The following is a 21,978-nucleotide window of genomic DNA, read 5'->3' on the forward strand; positions in this document are numbered from 1 at the left end:
CTGCTTCCGTCCTGTGTTTATGAGAGTGCTCTGGATGGATTTCCTGCATGCAGACCTCTGCCCTGGAATCTAACCCTGAGAAACCTCATCTAAGCTGGTCAAACGAAAGGGAGATATGGGGAGGAAAAGAGTCAGCATGAAACTTTGCTACATTTTGAAACTTGGTTGATAAATTGGCCACAATTTCACTAAAATTCAAAACTTTTCTACATAATGTTAATTCCTTAAGCTTTATGAATATGAGACATAATAAAAACCACATACATATATGTATATATGTGTATATGCATTGTGTATGTGACATTTATGTGTGTGGCATATATGTATCTATTAAGAATGTAATTTTTTTTGGTTCATAACAGGAAGAAACAAAAATAATTTCAAATATCTCCTTGTAGTAATTGGAAAGCTCTTTACACCTTCACAGATAAAAATGCCATACCAGCCAAGAAATCATCTCCCTGAGGCTAAACCTGGCTAACAAACATTATTAGGATTTTAATTCTTTCCAGAGACACAATTCAGACACAAGGTGTCATGATCACAAGAAAGACATTTGAAATGTTCCCTCCAGGAAGACAGTAAAGCTTTTGGAAACACTCGTTGACTCCTGATATTTAATGATCGAACTCCAGCAGCTCATAAACAGCATTTTAAAGGAATTACAATGAGCTAGTGCTCACACACTAGAGGCATCAAGAACAGCGGTTGATTAGACATCTTAGGTTTCCTCAGACTCGAATGACAACCATGCTTCTGTAATACTTATTCCTCTATTAGTTCATTTCTCACAGACACTCATCTCAGTGTAATGGGAGCTCCCTGTAGAATCCCAGTCATCATGTGTAGGAGGAAATAAAAAGAACTACGTCAATGGGCTCTGTTCTCCTGCCAAGTCTATTCTATACACTGAACAAACTGCAGTAGATTTCAGTTCAACCCTTTCTCATGTGTTAGACAATCAAATAGTGGGTGGATGTATTATTTCCTTTTGTTGTACCTGTGGTAAAATACCTGGCAGAAGCAACTTAGAGGGAGAAGGATTTACTTTGAGAAGATAAAAATGTATCATGGTAGGGAACAAGGCTGCTTGCTCAACCGACCCCAAAGGGTAATCCAGGCACTCAGCTAGCTTTCTCCTTTCCCCTCTATATTCAGCTGAAGACCCTCACAGACATACCCAGAAGTATCCCTCATCAACACCTTAGGTGTTTCTTAACCAGTCAAGTCAGCAATGGAAATTACCCATCACTTTGGATTTTTCTTTTGTACAAGAGAAAATTTTAGTTGGCTTGATATCTCCTGTGGTAGTTTGAATGAGAATGGCCCCCACAGACACATATATTTCAATGTTGGTCCCTAGTTAGTGGAGCTGTTTGAGAAAGATTAGGAGGTATGATGTCATTGGAGGAGGTGTGTCACTGGGGCGAGCTTTGAGGTTTCAGAACCTCACACCATTTTCAGTTTTCTATCTGCCTTGTGTCTGTGGATCAAGATGTGAGCACTTAGATCCTGTTTCAGTGCCATGCCCACCTGCCTGCTGCCATGCTCTGTACCATGATGGTCATGGACTCTCCCTTTGAAACTGTAAGCACCCCCAGAACTGTTTCTCCTTTAAGTTGCCTCAGTCATTATATCTTTTATGTCATAGCATTAGAAAAGTAATTACGACAACTCCCCATGAGCACACATACCCCCAAAAGAACCAGGCTACTACCACTGCTGTTGGTGGCTCACAATGACTAGATGGTAAGCGCCTACTGCTGCAGATACATCTTTGGTTATAGCACACAGAGAGATCAAGCTGGAACTGTCCTGAAAATTTCCTCCCTGCAAGTTAGATTTCTAAGTTTCAGAGATGCTATCTAGGCTGTTGGAGAAAAACCCACGAATGGAATTATTCTGTGCATACAACACTGACTGATTGCTCAGGCAAGATGTGCTCACTGGTGCAATAGTAGCCCAAAGGATATGGGTGTAATCAATCATTTTGGACTGACTTTAAGACCTTATGCACATGAAGGAATTCATGCCAGTAATGCAGTCAGATATGATGTCTACTCTAAAACAACTCAGGTGGACATTTTGATTAGGTTTATAGTACCGGTGTGAATTCCTTCTTGTGAAGAGGGAAAGGGAAGGAAGAGGAGAAAGAGACCTGTTTCTTGGTTCTTCACTTTTAACTGACTTTTAAAACTAGTCAGCAATCAATAAGCGCCCAAACAGCCAAGCGTGAATTCAACATCTTCTGCACATTGTTCACGCTGTTTACATTATTCACCTCCTCCTCTGACTTCCTGGATAAGGGAATAAGGTGTTGCTTGGCAATTGCTAGGTGGAAATGATTCTTGGCAGGTCTCTTCTATCACCTGCTATGAAATGGCAGGCCCTAATCCTACACAATACAGAATTAAAAAGCACTGGAGGTAGATACACAGTAGATACATCTATGTTTTCTGATCCTGTCACATGGGAATCTATAATGGTAATTCCTGGTTGTCAGCTTGACTACATCTGGAATGAACTAGAATCCAGAAATGGAGGGCACACCTGTGATCCAGATCTTAGGACTGGAAGACACAGACTCCTGACCCAGATCTTAACATGGGATGACACATGCTTTTCATCCAGATCTTGAGGCATAGTGGCCATAAAAAGCTTAGGCCCAGGCAAGGTAGTACACGCCTTTAATCCCAGGAGACTGAGGCAAGTAGATCTCTGAGGTCAAGGCCAGCCTGGGACAAGCAAGTTCCAAATCCAGAGGTGGTACTAACCTTTAATCTGCGCCATACCTTCTGTTGGAGGCCTACACCAGGACACTGGAAGAAGGAAGATTCACTCTTCTTCCCCTGTTTGCACTTACTTGCCAGCACATCTGTGGGAACCTACTTTAGGATTACAGCTTATACAAGAGGCCAGCTAAAACAACTTGCCTTGTGGGACTTACCAACCACCTACCAGATTCTTGGACTTCCAATTCACAGCTGCCCACTGTTGAGTTAGTTGTACTGCAGACTCTAAGTCATTACAATAAATTCCCTTAATATATAGAGACATTCCACACATTCTGTGACTCTAGAGAACCCTGACTAACGCAGAAATTAGTGTCAAAATTAAGTGTGAACTGGAAGGTGATTCCTGCAGCAACACAAAGCTAACACTCAGGAGCGTTGGCTTTTGTTGAGGATGTAAGGGAAGGTTTCTGAGTGGTCCGCACAAGACTGAGGTGGCTCCAAAGTCCCATGCACTTGCACTTGGCCCCCAGATGGAGGAGCTTATGAGAAAGTTGTAGAACCTGTAGAAGGTGGAGCCTCACTGAAGGAAGTGGGTCACTGGGTGGGCTTTGCACTTCCCCTCTGCTCTCTGCTCCCTGATTATACAATAGAGAGATTCCATTGCCTGTGGGGTTTACGTGGTCATTTCAGTAGTAGTGGTTGGGTTTGTCGAAAAGATCCAGACCCCACTGCCTTTAATTTGCTGCTTTCCCAGTCACTTTCTTCCTTGCTGTGGTAAATAAGGAAAGCATGAGATACACTAGGGTTGAAAGAGAGGAAGGGTCATTGGGGAGGAGAGGAGTTCCTGTCAGTAACTCCCAAGAAGAAATAGCAGGACTGAAGTTGGACAATCTTCTAGTCACCAAGGATAAACAACTGTCAAGATGATGAATGGTCCTGGGAGTTTCCTCTTTTGTCTAACACAAAGAGTGACAGCTTATTGTAAAACAGGAAGTAAAACACTCATATCTGTGGAAGGGCCATGGCAGAGGAGCACATACTAAAATAAGACTTTAAATCAGAAATATGTGGAAGCCAGGATGAGAGCATTAAATAATTCACTAATTTCAGCATTGGATTTATAGCTTTGATTATCCTCCTCTATTCTTTAGGGTGTATATTTCTTCTAGATCAAACATTTATTTTTATTGCTTCACAGGAAAGGGGCAGAAACTCCAAACCAGCTACTATAATTTTGTGGAATCAACTGCCAGAGAATTTCATGAAAGCCTTTGGCCCAGCTGTGGCTTAAGGCCACATTTACTTTTCTATTTGAAGCTGACAAAATTTGTAAACATGGTGGTAATCCATCTCCCACCAACGCTGTTGGACAGACTGCCTATTTCCTTTGCTCAAGAAAAAACCATGAGACATCTATTACTAAGGCCAAGCACACTTTATGTCAACAATGATGGAATATATCTTCCTTTTTCTGTTTGCCTTTTTTGAGACAAGGTCTCAAAGGCTAGTTAGTCTTGACTAATTGGCAATTCCTAGGCAGCTAAGACTATTTCAAAGCAAAGTGTACAGTGTCCAAGAAATGGCACCTGAGGTGGACCTCAGGCCACCATAAGACGTGCACATACACACACCCTACCAACATACACTACATAAAACACAGATATAAGAGGCCTGGAGCTTTCTATGTACATACTGTTAAAGGTTAGAACAGATATTCCTCTCCAAACTTACCAGTGTATTTTTAACAAGAAACCCCTGCTTTACATGTCTGCATCCAGCAGAGTTTAACCCCACTGTGTTATGTGTAGCAATGCCAATTTTATTTTTTTACAACGTGTTGAACATGGAAGAAGGAGCACCGAGGGAGTTCGTCTGCGGCAGACTGGAATGCTGAGCCCAAAGACTCGGAACCCAGGGAAAGCCAGTTCACTGCCAGGAGAAGTGACCACCCACACCCTGGGCGGGGAGGCGGTGTGAGCCCGCCTGGCCACAGCAGGAAGCAAAGGCCTTTGTGCTGCTTACTTGAGGGCAGTTCTGTAGTGGTAGATCGCTTCCTTGTTCCGACCTTGGTCTTTGAGGAAATTGGCGTAGTTGTAATGAACCTTGGCATTGTGGGGTAGAGTCTGAACTCCAGACCTACAAAGGATATTAAGAAGGAAGAAAACAAAAGTCATTGTCAGACTCTGTGTTCCACTTCCAGCTTCAGGAAGCTGCCTTTAGATGCTCAGTCTTCATCTTTTTCTTTTTTTTTTATTTTCGGAGCTGGGGACTGAACTCAGGGCCTTGTGCTTGCTAGGCAAGTGCTCTACCACTGAGCTAAATCCCCAACCCCACTGTCTTCATCTTAAACAAGCTTCTGAATTTTGTGACTTATATGGGTGACTACACGAGGAAGGAGTGAAGGCTGTAGCCAGCTATGCACACATGATAAAACCCTGACTGAGGAGAACGCAATGTTCTCTGTAGGAACACATGAGGACCCTGCTCTCTGCTGAACACTCACCGGGAGAGCTTGGTAACATGTGGTCATCTTTGCTAAGGCTTTTTGTTAAAGGCAGAGCAGAGCTTAACTGCAGACATGAGGGAGCAGAACAGAAGCAGGGCACAAAGCTTTCAACTGCCCAGGCCAGCATGACCTTCCACCTTAGGGAGCAGCAGGCAGAGGATCTGATATAAGGAACAATGTGGTAAAGTTAGACCTCACAGAAGATGATACAGACACTGCCCCTTGTTGAGTGATTCCAGCCTCAGGCAAGCCCTTCTTCTCTCTCATGCCTAACTCAGGTGAAGGCTTTTTATCTGTGGATAGAAGGTGAAGTAGCCTAAGAGATTCTGTGTGTGCAATTCAAAGGTACTAGAAGGCAAGAGGAGATGGATTTTATAAGGCAAGAAGGCACAACCCATAACCAAAACCACTCCTTTAAGGCATGAGATGAAATCTAACATAAGCTGTCCTTGCTCTGAGCTTTCTTTCCACATCTCAGCTTCCTCCAACATGGGGGCTGGGGTTAGGGGCAGTAAAATAGGGCTTTACTTTACAACAAGATAATGATCACATGCCTGGGTCTAGACTGCATGGTCTGCTGTAAATGCAGCATCCCAGCAGTCTGGTGGCTTAAGAAGACCAGTTTACAGATACGGAATGCCGCAGTCTGTTCTTAGAACCTTACAGGGGCGAGGACACATGGCCAGTTAGCAAATGGGGATAATGAGACAAACACTCTTAAGTGGGTACTGTATCAGCAGGTCACAGTGACCTTAGACCAGAACAAACACAACTTCCAGAAGGCAGGCAACACGGCTGAGGCTCTGAGGATAAAGAGAAGAGCTAGACGAGGAGGCAGTGCGTGTCCTGAGCAGACGTGGTCTGAATGTGAGATGCCCTCATGGAAGTGCTGTTTGGAAAGTTGTGGAGTCTTTAGAAGGAAGAGGCTGGTTAGGAGAGCTAGTGGGTCACTGGGTGGAGGGTGGTGGTGGTGGGACACTTAGGTCTTGTGACTAGGTCCCACTTCCTATCCTTTGTTTCCTGACAGGAAAATGAGAGCAGGAGAATTGGGGACACAGGAGCTGAGAGAGACTAAAAGGCACTTGATCATTGAGAGGCCAGATTGAGTGAGGAGACCACTCAGGAAACCCTGGCCTCCATTTGAAAAGCAGTGGGGGAGTCAAGGTTGAAGAACAGAAATGAGACCAACAGTTGAGTGTTCGAGGATTGCAATGGCTGTTTTGTAGAAATGGACTGCAGGCAGCAAGGCCTTCTGGGGAAAATGCTGTGGAAATTGCAAAGGAAAACAGAAGGAAGCAGGGTGGTAGGAGGGAGAGGGAGATGGGTGTGGCAAGGAGATATAGGAAGCAAGTGGGAGGTGAAAGGATCTGTGATGGGTTCCATCCAAGCAACCTTATACCTACAGGCCAAATCTGTCTTTTCTTTTCTTTCTTCACTCAGTCAACCCTTCTTTTCATTTTCTTTCTTTCAATAATTTGAGGTTGCGTACAAAAATGAGTCATCACCAGAGAGATTCAAATATCTAATCAGTTTACTGTCTGTGTAGGCCCTGCTCCTGGCTGTGGACATCTACCCCGAGACTGTGTCCTCCCATGGCCTTTCCTTGTTCATGTGCCCAGTGAGTAAGTCCTCACATCCTTTCCCCATAACAGTAGCAGATGGGTCAGGCCCCATCTTAACAACTTCATTCATTAGCATTTCTCTCCCAGATTCTGACTTTAGATACAATAAAGTTCTATGCTGAGGCATCATCATGTGAACTGAAGTTAGGGGACAGCCTATAAAAGTCACACAGCCTTTGCTCCTAACCACAAGCACATAATGATTATCAATTAGCAAGGAGGGGTATGTCCAAACACTACATGGCTGAACCCAGATGCTGTATCTCTCATCAGATGCTTGTCTGTAGCTGAGATCATTGGCTCAGGGCTCCTAACAGGGTCACCCCCAAGCTCTGAAGATAATAAGAGACAGGTGGACCAGGAGAGGATCAGCTTGCCATGTGCATCTGCTACACAGACTTGACCTGAAGACCAAACAGCAGGGAAGAGGCAGGGGGCTCAGGCACAAGGTGTCTAGGCCTGGAGCTTGTTCCTTCATCTAAAGGGAGGTGGTAGCAGGGTGCTCTTGAAAGCAGGGAGGACGGGCAGGGGCCTGTTTGGAAAGAAAATCCTGGGACTTATTTTGACTAAAAGAGAATGGTTGATGAGGATGAGGAAGAGTAGTAACAAGAGGGGGACTGCTTGGCAGGTAACTGAACTCTACCATGTCACCTTTCCAAGATGAAATTTTCATTTAAATTTCAAATATGAAGAGATATTAGTAGGGTAGTTCCATGCACTATATAAAACCTATTGGGAGATACATTAGGACAAATTTTGTTAAAATAACAGCCTCTTTATATTTAGCTGTAAAGTCCCATATCTGGGACTCAAGCAACTGTATAGAGGCCTGATGGGGTCATGGGAAGCTAGAGACAAGCCCGAGGGGACAGGTTAGCGGAACACAGTAGAGGCCTGATTATACCCTCTTCAGGAGTACAGACTCTGAGTATCAGTCTCACTTCCTGTGGATGCTTACCCAGGGACACACTGCTGGACCACATAATGACTCTATTTTCAATCCTTTGCAAAATCTCTATACTGTTTCTATGATGGCTAAATTTGTTTGCATTCTCACCTAGAGTCTGCAAGCAGTCCATCTAAGCCCTCAGCTACACTTATTCCTGGTTTGTTTAAAGCAACCATTCTATGGGGCCCAAGCCCATCACCATTCACAACCCTGCTTTACAGTCCCAAGAGCATTACACCCAGGTATAAAAGCCCTACAGTCTGATGTAGCCCCGCTATCCTGAGTTTGACTAGCATAGCCCCACTGAGCCTGCAGTTTGATGTACCCTCCCTTCTTCAGTTCTGCTTTCATTGGCCTGTGTTCACCCTTCATTGTGAGCTTTAAGAAATCATTGCCAGGGTCAGTATCAAATAGCTTCCCCCTTATTCACCATAATCAAGATATGGTAACTTAAGGCCCATGAATAGATGAACAAATAAAGAAGTTGTGACTTTTATGTACAATAGAATATTATTCAACTTTACAAAAGGACATTGTGCCATGTGTGACACATTAGTGGGTCTGGAAGACATTATAAAAGACACATACAGGAAAAAAATGCTCTGTGCACAAGAATTTAAACCCACAGAGGCAGAGAGAAGGATGGTGGTGAGAAAAAATGGAGAGGGAGAAACAGAGATAGAGTGTCCAATGAAAAGATTCAAATCCAGTTAGGTGGGGTGATTCACTCAGGGAAGCTTTCATTAAAGCACTATAATCTTGTTTATTTTTGTCATGTCAAATAAGAGCCTTGAGAAACCATAAAGTACATTACAAATAAACTCATGTGGGTGTGCACACTTCATAAGTGCTTAGATCACAGGGGTGTGCCAACGCTCAGTATTCTGTTTTGTTTTTGAAAACTTACTTTTGTATGTATATATGTTTTGCCTACATGTATGTCTGTGCAGTGCCCTCAGAGGCCAGAAGAGGGCATCTGATCCCTGTAACTGGAGCTACAGATGGTTGTGAGCTGTTACATGGGTGTCAGGAATCAAATCCAGGTCTTCTGGAAGAGCAGACAGTGTTCTTAACTGCTGAGCCGGCTTTCCACCCCTTAATGCTCAGTGTTTTAATACATAGATTTCATGTATCTCCCCCACACCTTTCATTTGTAGATGACTTGAGATATAGAAGAAATGGGGGTGGGGGATGACTAGCTACCTTCTTCAAGTATCTCTCCTGGGCTTTAAAACATTGGTTTATTTTGCTCACATTGCTGAATAACAGGTTGGTAGAACCTAGAGACCAAATATTAAGACGTCACCAATGGCAGCCAGAGCATCAGAGCAAAGGAAAGGAGGAGAGCTGTGTTTCTTCTCAGTTCTGAATCCTGCTTTGGCCCCAGGTAGTGATGCTTGCATCCCATGGGACACACTCACCATTTCTAGGGAAGTTGCTAATCGCTCTATCCTATAATATAAACAAAGAGGCTAAAGTCTTGGTAAGTATTTCAGCCGAATTTCAACCATGGCCAAGAGCAAGTCAAACTCCTTCTAAAGCTGGTTAGTATCTGGTGTTGAGTCAGAGGACCCCGGTGATATTAGCACTAGGCTGGCTTCCCTCAAGGAGTCCTTTCCTAGTCTGCCTCCTCTCTGTCACCTGGTATCTTTCTCTTCTCTTATTACAGTACAGAGCACAAATGTAATCTGAAACTTTACACAGTGTTTACTACAAGGCAGACGATTTAGGAATATTTCTCATGTGATGTTTTCTTCTTACACTATACCTTGGATGATAAACATTTTTGAGTGACCTGCATTTTTCAGTGAATTTATATGATTTTCTCAAGAGCAAGCAATTAAAGAGGTAAATTTAGCATGCTGTCAGAAAGTTGAACTCCAGATATCACTTTCAGTCACTCACCCTGTCCTACCTCAGAAGCCAGCAGTGAAGTGTACAAGTGAGATCACCATTATTTCTCACAGATGAAGTCACACAGACATCTGGCCTTAAAGAAAGAAGATTCTACAAGCCTCCAGTATTTCCCAGGACTTAGAGTCAAAGTTTTACTTAAAGTATCAATTACTTTGATTGCATCTGACACAAAGATCTTCAAAGGCCTCCCAATCCAAAGTCCTTTTCAGAACAATTGTGGGATGGTTGGATTTTACTGATCAACCACTCCCTCCATACTCCTACCTAAAGGGACAGAAGGTTCAGGATGCAAGTCAGTGTGCTTTCTGTTTCTGTTGCTGCTGTTGTACTATCACCACCACCACCACCACCACCACCACCACCACCACCACCACCACCACCACCACCACCACCACCACCACCATCATCACCACCACCACCACCATCACCATCATCACCACCACCATCATCATCATCAGCTGCAGACAGTTTGAGCTCTAGCTTATTATCCTTGGAGCATGTGCTGCCTTCCACTCCCACCACCTATGTGGTTTGGTTAAGCAATAAACATCAATGGAAGATGCCATTGCCAGAATGTGGCTGTGTCCAGGGAACATGTTTGACACAAGAGCAGAATGGTCGGAAAGTGTGCCATCAAAGCATCACCTATTAAAAGTGAGAGAAAGAAGATTAAACCAAGAGACCATGAGGAAGTTCTGTGTCTGAACCTCAACACCCTGTATTTCTGAAATGACCCCAGGTACGAGGAGGGAGGGAGCCCTATGTTCTATGAGAACCACACTGAGTGGAGAGGGCTGGGGAAGAGCCTAGGGGTTCTTTATCAGGTCTGTGAAGAGAAGAATGCATTAAAACAAACAATAGGAAGAGACTTTGTCTTTAGTGCTGTAGCCAAGGGTGAAGTGTGAAAGATTCTACAAACTAACCCTCACCAGCTAACAGCACTGATGACATGCACTGGGTCACCACAAAGGGAAGCAGCAGAGCCACTGTTGCAAGACATCTATCTGATCACACCATGAACCCCATGATTATATTATTTACTGAAAAAAACCTGTTTATAGTTGTATGTGTTTATAGTTGTATAGTAAAAGGTATTGTGGCTTAGTACTTAGCACATACCTTTAGTCCCCTGGCTGGAATACGGACACACCCTTAGTCTTCAATCCCAAACAATGAAGATAATGAAGATAAAGTTAGTTTGTAGACTATATCGCCCATGTTTGAAAGTGGTATCTGATTGAGTGGCAAAGTGCCAAATCAGAGAAAGAATTGACAGAATAGGTTATGTCAAACTCTCACAAGAAGAGAAAGGAAAGGGAAGCTAGCTAGAGAGAGAGAGAGAGAGAGAGAGAGAGAGAGAGAGAGAGAGAGAGAGAGAGACAGACAGACAGAGAGAGACAGAGAGAGACAGAGAGAGAGAGAGACAGAGAGAGAATAGTGCAGAGAAAAACAAAGAAGCAGTTTTACTGGGACGGTTATAGAGAGATAGCCTTCACAGAAAGAACAAGCTAGAAGACAGAACAAGCCAGAGAATGAGAAGGATGAGAAGGAACCTGAAGATGGGAACAGATTGCCAGAGTTAGTTTGAGGTCAAGCATGATAAAAAAGTCAGAGCTAAGACAGAAGCCAGAATGAATCTGTCAGCTTGGAGAGGAGTTTGAGCCAGAATGGCCGAGTTGAACCAGCCAGCCGGAGTTCAGAAAGAACTAGAAAGGATGAGCTTATTCAGCAGTAGGTCTCAGAGACAGAAGTGGCTCAGCAGTTAAGAGCACCTGTGTTTGACTCCCAGCGTCTACATGATGGCTCACAGCCATTTGTAACTCCAGTTATGGGAATCTGATGCCTGTGGGCACCAGACATGTAAGTGGCATGCAGACATATATGCAGACAAAATACTTATACAAATAGAATAAAAGATAATTTAAACTTCATAAAAAGGGAAATGAAAGGGGTTGGAGAGATGTCTCAGTGGTTAAGAACACTAGCTGCTCTTTCAGAGGATCCAGGTTCAATTCCAGCATGCACATGGCAGCTCACAACTGTCTGTAACTCCAGTTCCAGAGGATCTGACACTGTTTTTTTTTTTTTTTTTGACCCAATTGGTAAGATATAATTGCCCACTTAAACATACAAAGCTCGGTACTATCCATCCCTTGAGAACATTAATAACAACCTGTAAATACACAGAGCGAGATCTTTACATCAGCCTCCATCCTCCTGCCACGGCTTCCCCTCCCTCCAGGATCTGACACTCTTGCACAGATATACTTCACACAGACATACATGCAGGCAAACACCAATGCACATAAAATAAAAATAACATATAAATTACAAAAGAAGGACAAACAGAAGGGCCCAAATGAGGATGTTTCAATTCCACTTAGGAGGGAAGCAGAGGAAGGGAGGGACCTGGGTGGGAGAGAAGAGGGTGAGGAGAAAAGGGCAGTTATAGGGGAGAGCAGACAGGAGAGAAGCCCTGAGATCAGCAGAATGGATGGAAATGCTCAACTGTGGAAGGTGGGGAGCATGGAGGAACCATCTAGAAAGAACCAGAGACTGGGAGGTGAGAGACCATCAGGACTCAAAGGGATGAAATGCCCTACAGTGGGGAGAGGGAACTTGTAGTAGAGTCCTCCAGTGAAAGACAGGGCATTAAAGGGAGGGATGGGGTTGCCATCCCACAGTCAGATTCCAACCCAGAATTGTTCCTGTCTAAAAGAACTGCAGGAACAAAAATGGGGAAGAGACTGAGGGAAAGGCTGCCCAGTGACCGGCCCAACTTGGGATCCATCTCAAAGGGAGGCTCCAAGGCCTGACACTATTATTGATGCTATGATGTGCTTACAGACAGGAGCCCTAGCATGGCTATCCTCTGAGAGGCCCTACCAGCAGCTGACTGAGACAAAGGTAGATACTTATACCCAACCATTGGACTGAAGTTGGGGACCCCTGTGTGTTAATTGGGGAAAAGCTGGAAGAAGCTGAGGAGGGTGACCCTATAGAATGCCAGCAGTCTCAACAAACCTGCACCCCAAGATCTCTCAGACACTGAGCCACCAACCAGGCAGCATACACCAGCTGGTCTGAGGCCTCTGACACATAAAGAGCAGAGGACGGCCTGGTCTGGCCTCAGTGAGAGAAGAATGTCTAACCCTCAAGAGACTTGAGGCCCCAGAGAGTAGGGATGCCTGGTGGAAGAGGGAGGAACATCCTCTTGGAGACAGGGGGAGGAAGAATGGGATGAGGAACAGCGGGAGTGGGGACAGGGGTGGGGAGGCAATGTCTGGATTGTAAAAATAAAAGTAATGGAAAATAAAAAAAAATGAAAGTAGCAGGGTATCAGTGTGGAAGAAGGTGGTCAGTGGGAAGAGGCCAAAGACTGACTAGGGGATGAATGTGGCAAAATGCCTCACGTTCATGCAGAGTGTGTCCACATGAAGCCCGTTATCATGCCAGATGACAAAAAGCCTTATCCTGCAGCAGTCCCTCTACAGGACCCAGGTAGGAACAGAGCAGCACCATGTTGACGAATGACACCCAGACAGTCACAGGAAGTTAAAGATGCTAAAAATGCCTATATTGCTAGGTAGTAAGACCAGACACATTTCCACATTTTTTCTTTTTAATTTTTCATTTCTTCTCTCTTTCTCTCTCTCTCTCCTCCCTCCCTCCCTCCCCCCCCCTCTCTGAGACAGGGCCTCACTATGCATCCTTGGATATCCTGGAACTGTCTGACCTCAAAGTCAGAAATCTTCCTGCCTCACAAGTGCTAGGATTAAAGGCCTGTGCTACCATATCTGGCCTCAGACATGTTCTTTTCAAAGAGTGCAAAGCCTAGTGAACACCTGCCTCATCCATCCATCCATCCATCCATCCATCCATCCATCCATCCATCCATCCATCCATTCACTCCTCCAAACTTAATTCTAATATTCATACTGTGGGATAGGCTGAAAGCTATAAGTCAGCATATATATGTATATGTAAATTACACACATATATGTATTACACAGATACGTAAACAGGCACAAACACATATATACACATATGTAAATGTGTCTATATATGAATACATGTGCATGTGTGTATGTGTTTATGTATATATAAATACACACATGTATATCAGTATATATGCACAGAACATACATACATATACACATTAGTACACACACACACATGAATGATGCTGGGGATCTAACCCAGTGTGCTTGGCAGGTGCTCTATTCCTGAGCTGCTAATATCAAACCAACACATGTGTCCAGAAAAATTGTACCACCGTGAGAAAAAAAAAGCAGAAAAAAGAAAGCCTTTTATTTCCTCACCTAAAATCAATGTTTAAAATAAGCAATGAGACCACAGATTTTGATTTAATGCCTGGGATGTTTCAGAGAGAGCCACAGCCTGTCTCACCCTCCTGCTGTGTGCTCACCTTCCCCTTGAACCTGGTTGGATGATGAAATGAGGCGTGTAGATTTCATTTTGGTTACTGATTTTACAGCCCAGCTCATCAGTAGGTATTTGCACCCAAATTCACAGACCTAGAATTTTTTTACTCTCATAAATCCACTCAGAGTGAGATCATGTTAAATTTTATATAACACTCTTTAAAAATCTAAAATTAAACTCCCAAATAAAATTATTTTTCATTTCCAATTTATTAAAAGTTATTTTCTTGGTTAACACGCACTACCATAACTGTGTTACTCCATTAAGAAACAAATCTGTCATCAATGAAAGAGTGGGAAGAAATGTACATTTACCTGTTTAATCATACCTGAATAAGGACTCTCTCGACAGCCAAATTTCATTCTGCTTCACAGTTTTCCAGGAAAAAAGCAGCAGCAGCAGCACAGTGGATGCCATCAGGGAGGTGGCCCCGCATCGGCTCAGCCCAGCACAGAGCTTACTCAGTCCATGCACAAAGAGAATGCAGTAGCCCATACTGCAACAAAGCAAAGGAACAAGCTCACTGAGGTGAGAAGTCACAGTAGGTTGGGAAGTCACTGTGTGGGGATGCTATGGGTAGGAGCATCACTGTGGTAGTTGGAATTAGAATGGCCCCTATATGCTCATATATTTGAAATCTTTGTCACTAGGGAGTGACACTATTTTAAAATATTAGAAGGTCTGGCCTTGTTAGAGATAGGTGTGGTCTTGTTGGAGGAAGTGTGATTCTTGGTGGTGATTTCTGAGTATCCAGAAGCCCATGCCTGGCCCTCTCTCTTAGTCTATATATCAGGTGGTAGCTCTCAGACATTGCTCTAGCACCCAGCTTGCACGGCACCATGCTCCACTGTGCAGATAATGGATAAACCTCTGAACTGTAAGCAAGCCAGCCCCCAAATAAATGCTTCCTTTTGTAAGAGTTGCCTTAGTCATGGTGTCTCTTCACAGCAACAGAATAGTGACTAAGACAGCCATTGTAGGTTGGGTACATTGGGGGGCCGGGTAGTTCCCAGGCATGCTATTAGGACAAACAGGCTTGTCCTGTGCTAGGGGAAGACATATGAATTCCCCTGTCACAGACATGGCACCACATCTCACACAATGGCTCACTAGGTCTCCAGTATTAGTATGAAGTCATAGGCTCAAAGCCTCAGACAAGGAAGTCCTTCTGGTCCAAGATTTTCTCATGCTTCCAACACAGATGTGGTGAGTGAAGTGTGTCTGAGTTCAGAGCCAGAGGCAATGCAAGTCCTACCACAGCAACCTAGTGGACCATCTGGGCAGGATAGTAGACATTGAGGACGAGAGGTATGTCACCTACAGGGCCTTCCAGATGACCAGTTAAGGTCCTTCCACTTTCCAAGTCCAGCACAGCTGCCTCCTGAGCTGGACTGGTAAGGTTTTCTCACTGGCTTTGCCCCCGCTTTCCCAGGATTTGGCATAGCATCACATTTCTGAGAGCACATGGCTCCTTCCTCCGCTCATGCATCCACAGAGTTAGAACAGACTCAGAAGAACAGAAAGTTTGTCAAAATGAGCCCCCGCCATCTACAAGGGGGTCAACAACTTACCTGTGTTCCCAGAAGTGACCACAAGCACTGAATTCAGTTGGTACAAGTCCTTTTTGGTGCCAGAACAGTCTCCAGTCCCTGCACCCCGGCCTAACACACACAAAACCCTATTCTCTCCTATAATTCCCATTACAGTTTTCATATTTGACCTTACAGAATGTATTGTGCTAATATTACTTCAGGGCCTGGCCGTAATGGCAGCTTGAGTGTGTGAGGTTCCCTACTGCCTGTTCTTCTAGTCCCAGACAGGTTCTCCCATCCCCCAAGGTAATCAGGATACTTCTGGGACCATAACAAGGTCTTTTAGATTCTATTCTTTCCTGCATTATAACTTGTTTTAAAAGAATGTTAATTTTTAATTTTCATTGTGTGAGAGTGCCACTTGTGTGGAGATCAGAGGACAACTCTGTAGAGTTGATTTTCTTCATGGGTGCTGGGGATCAAGCTTACCTGAGGGCCAGCCCTCATTCATTATAATTTAATGAACACTATGTATATATAGCTATTTCAGACACTACAAACTTATCAGTGAATAAACAAGACTGTAGTTATCCTGGAACACGGGGATGAAGCAGTAAGTGAATGAGCAGATTAAATACAGAGTGTGTGTTATAATATGCTAAACGAGAAATCAAGTAGCAGAGAGATAGGTGTTTCATGGATGGTCAAGTAAGAACCTGCAGACATTCGAATAAAGGTCTGAAGCACATGAGGCACATGAGGCACATGAGGCACATGAGGCACATGAGGCACATGAGGCTGTGCAGCCCTTTGCATCCCCACGCTTACTCTCTCCGCTCTCCTCTACACAACGCAGTCTGCAGGGGTAGGGCTAACATCTTTATGGCTGGCAGCTTCCATACTTGACTCAGCACCATCGCTCTCAATGTTGCAGATGCCAAGGGCTCATAATCCAAGAAGATGCTGGTAAGGACGGTGGTGAAGGATGCTGAGTTAGGCCACACATCTAGTGAGCAGAGGAGCAGCAAAACTAATCCAGCAGGGAATTCAGACTTGGGACCTCACGCACATGCTGACCTGCTGTAGAGTCTGTGATTTAACAGACTGGCCCTGAGCGCCCAGTCTCTCTCACCCTCCTCTTAGCTCTGCACTCAGAGGCCTCACTAGCTGTGGGAGCCAGAGGTGGCTGTGACAGAGCATCGGGAGAGAAGAGACAGAATCCCAACAGCCACCCAGCAGTGCAGAGTGTGGGCAGACAAGACCAATGACAACGACCAAAACCATCGCTGCCTTGTACATCTGAGTAGTCACAGTATCCGCCTCTGTGCCAGGCAGTGTGCTGAGTGCTTCTTTTGAGCTTTCCACAGCATTTTCTGGGCAAGGATAGTATTTTGTATTTCTTATCTAACTTGAGCTTCAAATCCTCTGTGTCATCCATATCCTAAGTGAAGAAACTAAAAGCACAGATGAGTTAAATAACTTACCTACAGCCCCAAAGCACTCAACAACCCAGAAATGCAGACTTTGACAGAATGCTAAAATTGAGAGACTTGCAAATACCTTCTCCAAGAGGGTAGGCAGTAAATGGTGCAGCTGTTTTATATATTGGGGCTCACAAAGCATTATCCCCCAAGTACCCTGGATTTACCTGCAAGACTGAAGCAGCAGCCTCACGGTCTCTCTGACCTCCCCCATCCCACCCTGCCTTTCTCTTTTTTCTTAATCCTGTCTTCTCAGAAACACATGGAAGAGCTTTCTCCAGTCCCTCTATCTACCCAGAGACCATATCTACAATGGAAATACAATAGTCTGTAAGCCCCTTAGGAATGCAACACAAATTCCTATCACAAAAGAGACTGAAAGCCAATCATTACACAGAGAACACTTTGTGCCAGCCACTCTATACTCTTTGGGCCCCCGCTGGCCTCTTCCCTAAGAGGAGAATGCAGAAGCTCTGACCTTTTCTGAGCTGAGAGTCACTGTGTTTGTTTGCCTGTCTCCTCTATCAGTCTCCTTACTGTCAATTCCCTTTATTGGACATAAATATCCAGAACTTTGGAGAGCAGAGGGTAAGTTCCCCTCATCTCTATGTAGCCGCAACGCCTCTGTCACTCGTCTTTCCTGTTCTGTTTGTGTGAAAACAAGCACATACTGTGTAAATGCATGGGAATGTCTGTGCTCCAATGAAATTTATTTGTACAAACAGTAGACCTGACTCATGGGCTACACAGCTTGCTGGCCCCTGCTCTGTGAGAATGAAGAAGAACCCCTCCTTACCATTTGGCATAGATTTTTTGTATCAAGTAACATGATAAATTGTTTTTGTTCCAAAGTCCTTGAATTGACACATGGCTTCAGAAATGTTAAGCCACAGAAAATAATCTCTGCTAGGTTTGCAATTTCTTGAGAACCATTACACTCTTTCAGATCCAAACACTGAAGTGACTGACACACTCCTCCATTCTGAAACTTCATCCTTCAACATCTGTTTTAGTGTAGTTCCCAGTAGCAGTCAAAAGAAACACGTTCTCTCCATTGCTAGGGGCAGGGCCAGGCCTCGCAGAGAAAAGTGGAAAATTGAGCAAATAAGAACCTACATGGTTGCCAGGGAGATGGAACCTGAGTCTGTCCTACTCTGGTTACCCTGGCAAGGATCCTCCCCTCTGAGCTGCTGAGCAGAGATTTCTATGCACGGCACAGGACCCATACAAACCCAGCATTGGACAAAGTCAGAACCTGCAGAGCCACAAGACAGTATCTCAGAGAGAGATAGAGAGAGACAGACAGACACAGAGAGAGACAGACAGACAGAGACATGTGGAGGAGGTCTGAGAACAGCTTGTGGGAACAGGTTCTCATTTTCTACCATGTGATTTACAGGAATCAAAATCAGATCATCAGGCTTGGAGGTGTTAGTGGACTTAGAGTCACAGCCAGATTTGGCTAACCATCTTCAGTAAGCCAATTAAAAGGATAATTAATAGTGACAATCAGAAGAAAGAGACTTAATCAAGGTGGTCACACTTGGAAGGACTTGGGAGGTAGCTAGGAACACAGGCTTACCAGCAAGCACAGCTCGAAGTCTACCTTTTAATTTGTGAACAAGCTCAAACGATCCACTGAGATTATCTACAAGTAAAACTAACATTTACAAGATGGACACAGCCCTTTAATTTTACCACCTTTAAATTCTCTACAGGGTCTGAAGGAGCACACCTTTACTGCATTCTGCTCCATTGATGTCTCTTCTCACAAGAAGTCTTGTCTCACAGCTTCCCATCTCATGGGTGCTATCCCGCATGTGGTTCAGAAGGACAGCCCAGGCCACAATAAGCTGAGAACTGCAGGCAGCTGTGCCCCAAGTCATTGGTGACTACTCAGAAGCTGCCAGCTTCTAAGAGCACCCCCACGTCTTCCTAGTACCTAAGAGCACCCCCGCCTCTGTCATCATTTTTTTCCATCTCAAACATCTAATGGAAAATTCTCAAGAAGACTAAATTTATTTGGAGTTGAGAGTTCAATCAGTTTAAGAAAAGCATCCCAGTGGCCCTGCTGAGCAGCTCTCTGGCCCCTGCACGAGGTGCTGTACTCCTAAGTTGAGAGTAAAAGCTCCTTCATGAGTGATTAATGAAATGAGGGCACATTTTCCAATATGCCCTCAGGATGGCCAGGGGCAAATGCCATTGGTTCCCATGCTGATAACTGACATAATTCTTTGGGCCTTTGGCAATACAATGCTTCCTTCCTCCCTCATAGTGCACATAACAGCATTAAGATTTATGAGGCCTTCCTGGTAAATGAAGCAAGTCTCTGATTTTGGACAAAATCCTTGGTTTACATCTCAACCCTCACACTTTTTGATCTTGGGCAAATTATTTAAATTTACCAGCTCTTATTTCCTTCCTTTGTAAAGGGACATGATTTAATGTCACACAGGCCCACTGCATTAAATAATAAAAGGTAACATTAAGATTCTGTGCTATAATAATATTAGAAGTATGCAGTTAGTTTCTGCTAAAGAGAGTGGAAGGGAAGGAACCTGAAAGACTGAGCATGTTCTAGGTCACAACAGTTGTCTCTGCACCAGGCTCCTGCAAACACAGCACAGTGCGAACTACTCAGGCGACTAGTAAGGAGAGGGTGTGGGCACAGAACATCTGAAGCTTCAGGAGAAGGAAAGGGAATATCTGAGCAATCAGAAAATCAGAAACACAGTCCAGGATGAGTAGTTTAACTACTGGAGGTTTATCTGTGTGTTATGGGATTAATACTGCTTATATTCCTGCTTCAAAGAAAGCATGGAATAATGTATATGAACATGTTTCAGAAACGGAATAAAACAGGAAGAGCTACATTGCCATGCAGAGTGTTTTCCTGTCTCTGAATGCTTTTGCTGTATTACTCTTTGTAATAATTTGTATATGCTTGGTCCAGGGAGTGGCACTATTAGAAGGTATGGCCCTGTTGAAGTAGGTGTGTCACTATGGTTGTGGGCTTTAAGACCCTTATCCTAGCTGCCTGGAAGCCAGTATTCTGCTATCAGCATTCAGATGAAGATGTAGAACTTTGCCTGCACTATGCCTGCCTGGAAGCTGCCATGTTCCTTCCTGCCTTGATGATAATGGATTGAACCTATAAACCTGTAAGCCAGCCCCAATCAAATGTTGTTCTTTTGAATTGCCTTGGACATGGTGTCTGTTCACAGCAATAAAACCCTAAGACAGAAGTTGGTACCAGGAGTGGGGTATTTCTCTGACAACCTGACCATGTTCTAAGACTGTGGATGGACTTTGGAACTTTGGGCTAGAAGAGTCACTGGGTGTTGAGAGATTTGTGGGATGTTCTGTAGGAGCTTCGAAGATAATGTTGAGAACAGTGCAAATGATGGAAGCCTGACTTGAAAATTTTCAGAGGGAAGGTTAAAGACTCTTATCAGGCCATTGCTGTTTTGATTGTGAAGATTCTGTGATTTTGGTCAGCTGGGGCTAAAGAATCATCTGTGATTAACAAGATACTAGAACTACTAAAGTGAACCCTTTGCATGACTGGGATGATTTATGCTGGTCAGCTGGAGCTACAAAATTAGGAGTGATTAAGAAGAGACCAGCATCACTAAGGTGAAATCTTCTGAGAAGTATTTCCTGAGAGCACAGAGAAGCTGTGTTCCAAAGGCAGCCACAGTTGTACCTTGTGTTAGAAGCCAGACTTGGTAATGTATAAGAGTCACTCAGATGGTAATGGTTTTGAAGGCATAAAAGGATAACAGCAGATGCTTGGCACTGTGAGAGGCCAGGAGAGGCCATTGGTGAAGGTGCAGCCTCAGTGGCAGTTGAAGGCCTAGGACTGAAGGAGTCATGCTGGGAAGTTAAGGCTTAGCACCATGAAAAGAGCCTATGAGAGGCTATTGGTGAAAGTGTAGTACAGTTGCAGCAGAAGACAGAAGTGTTTTGTAGATGCCAGTACCACGGATGACCACCAAGAACAGTAGCAGTAGTGCACTACAAGCATCTGGAGTCTAGAAGACAAGGTGTGCGCTACAAAGGACAGGCTGGAAAAGGAACCCGAGCCCTTGGAGGAGCCCAGAAGATTGTGAGTGGAGCCCAGACATTGGATGGTTAGAGTTTGATTTTGCTTTTGATTGTGACTGTGCCCTGATATTTATCCCTCTTGAAGTAAGAAAGTATTTTAGTGGAGTCCATAGTTAAGAGACTTTGAATTGAAAAAAGTGTTGGATATTTTAAAGGGGTTGGATTTTTAATATGCAATGACTGTGGGACTTTTAAAGTTATTTAGAAGGGCTGGAGAGATGGCTCAGCGGATAAGAGCACTGGCTGCTCTTCCAGAGGTCCCGAGTTCAAATCCCAGCAACTGCATGGTGGCTCACAACCATCTGTAGTGGGATCTGATGCCCTCTTCTGGTGTGTCTGAAGATAGCAACTGTGTACTCATGTAAATAAAATAAAGTTATTTAGATCTTGGGGATCAATAAGAAAGTATGAGTTGAGGCTTAGTAGTAATGTGTTTGTGTGTCAAGTTGACAAGGGGTCAGTTGTACTGGCCGGTTTTATGTGTCAACTTGACGCAAGCTGGAGTTATCACAAAGAAAGGATCTTCAGTTGAGGAAATGCCTCCATGAGATCCAGCTGTAAGGCATTTTCTCAATTAGTGATCAAGCAGGGAGGGCCCAGCCCATTGTGGGTGGTGCCATCCCTGGACTTGTGGTCCTGGGTTCTATAAGAAAACAAGCTGAGAAAATCAGGGGAGGCAAGCC

The 21,978-nt window shown here is 44.2% G+C and overlaps 1 protein-coding gene across 2 annotated transcripts in view; it reads right to left on the reverse strand.

The window, feature by feature from the left end:
• Nucleotides 1–21,978, reverse strand: part of Tmtc1 (transmembrane O-mannosyltransferase targeting cadherins 1) — a 102,532-nt gene that overhangs the window by 43,821 nt on the left and 36,733 nt on the right. Inside the window, exons 4-5 of one of the 2 annotated variants that reach the window (XM_032905430.1) lie at nt 14,504–14,671; nt 4,758–4,871 (exon numbers count right to left, since the gene is read on the reverse strand). In XM_032905430.1, coding sequence (XP_032761321.1) covers nt 4,758–4,871; nt 14,504–14,671 — 282 coding nt within the window. The remainder of the gene's footprint in view (nt 1–4,757; nt 4,872–14,503; nt 14,672–21,978) is intronic. The other variant, XM_032905431.1, reaches the window with a different exon arrangement.

Source organism: Rattus rattus, chromosome 6 (genome assembly GCF_011064425.1).
Source record: "Rattus rattus isolate New Zealand chromosome 6, Rrattus_CSIRO_v1, whole genome shotgun sequence".
NCBI lineage: Eukaryota > Metazoa > Chordata > Mammalia > Rodentia > Muridae > Rattus > Rattus rattus.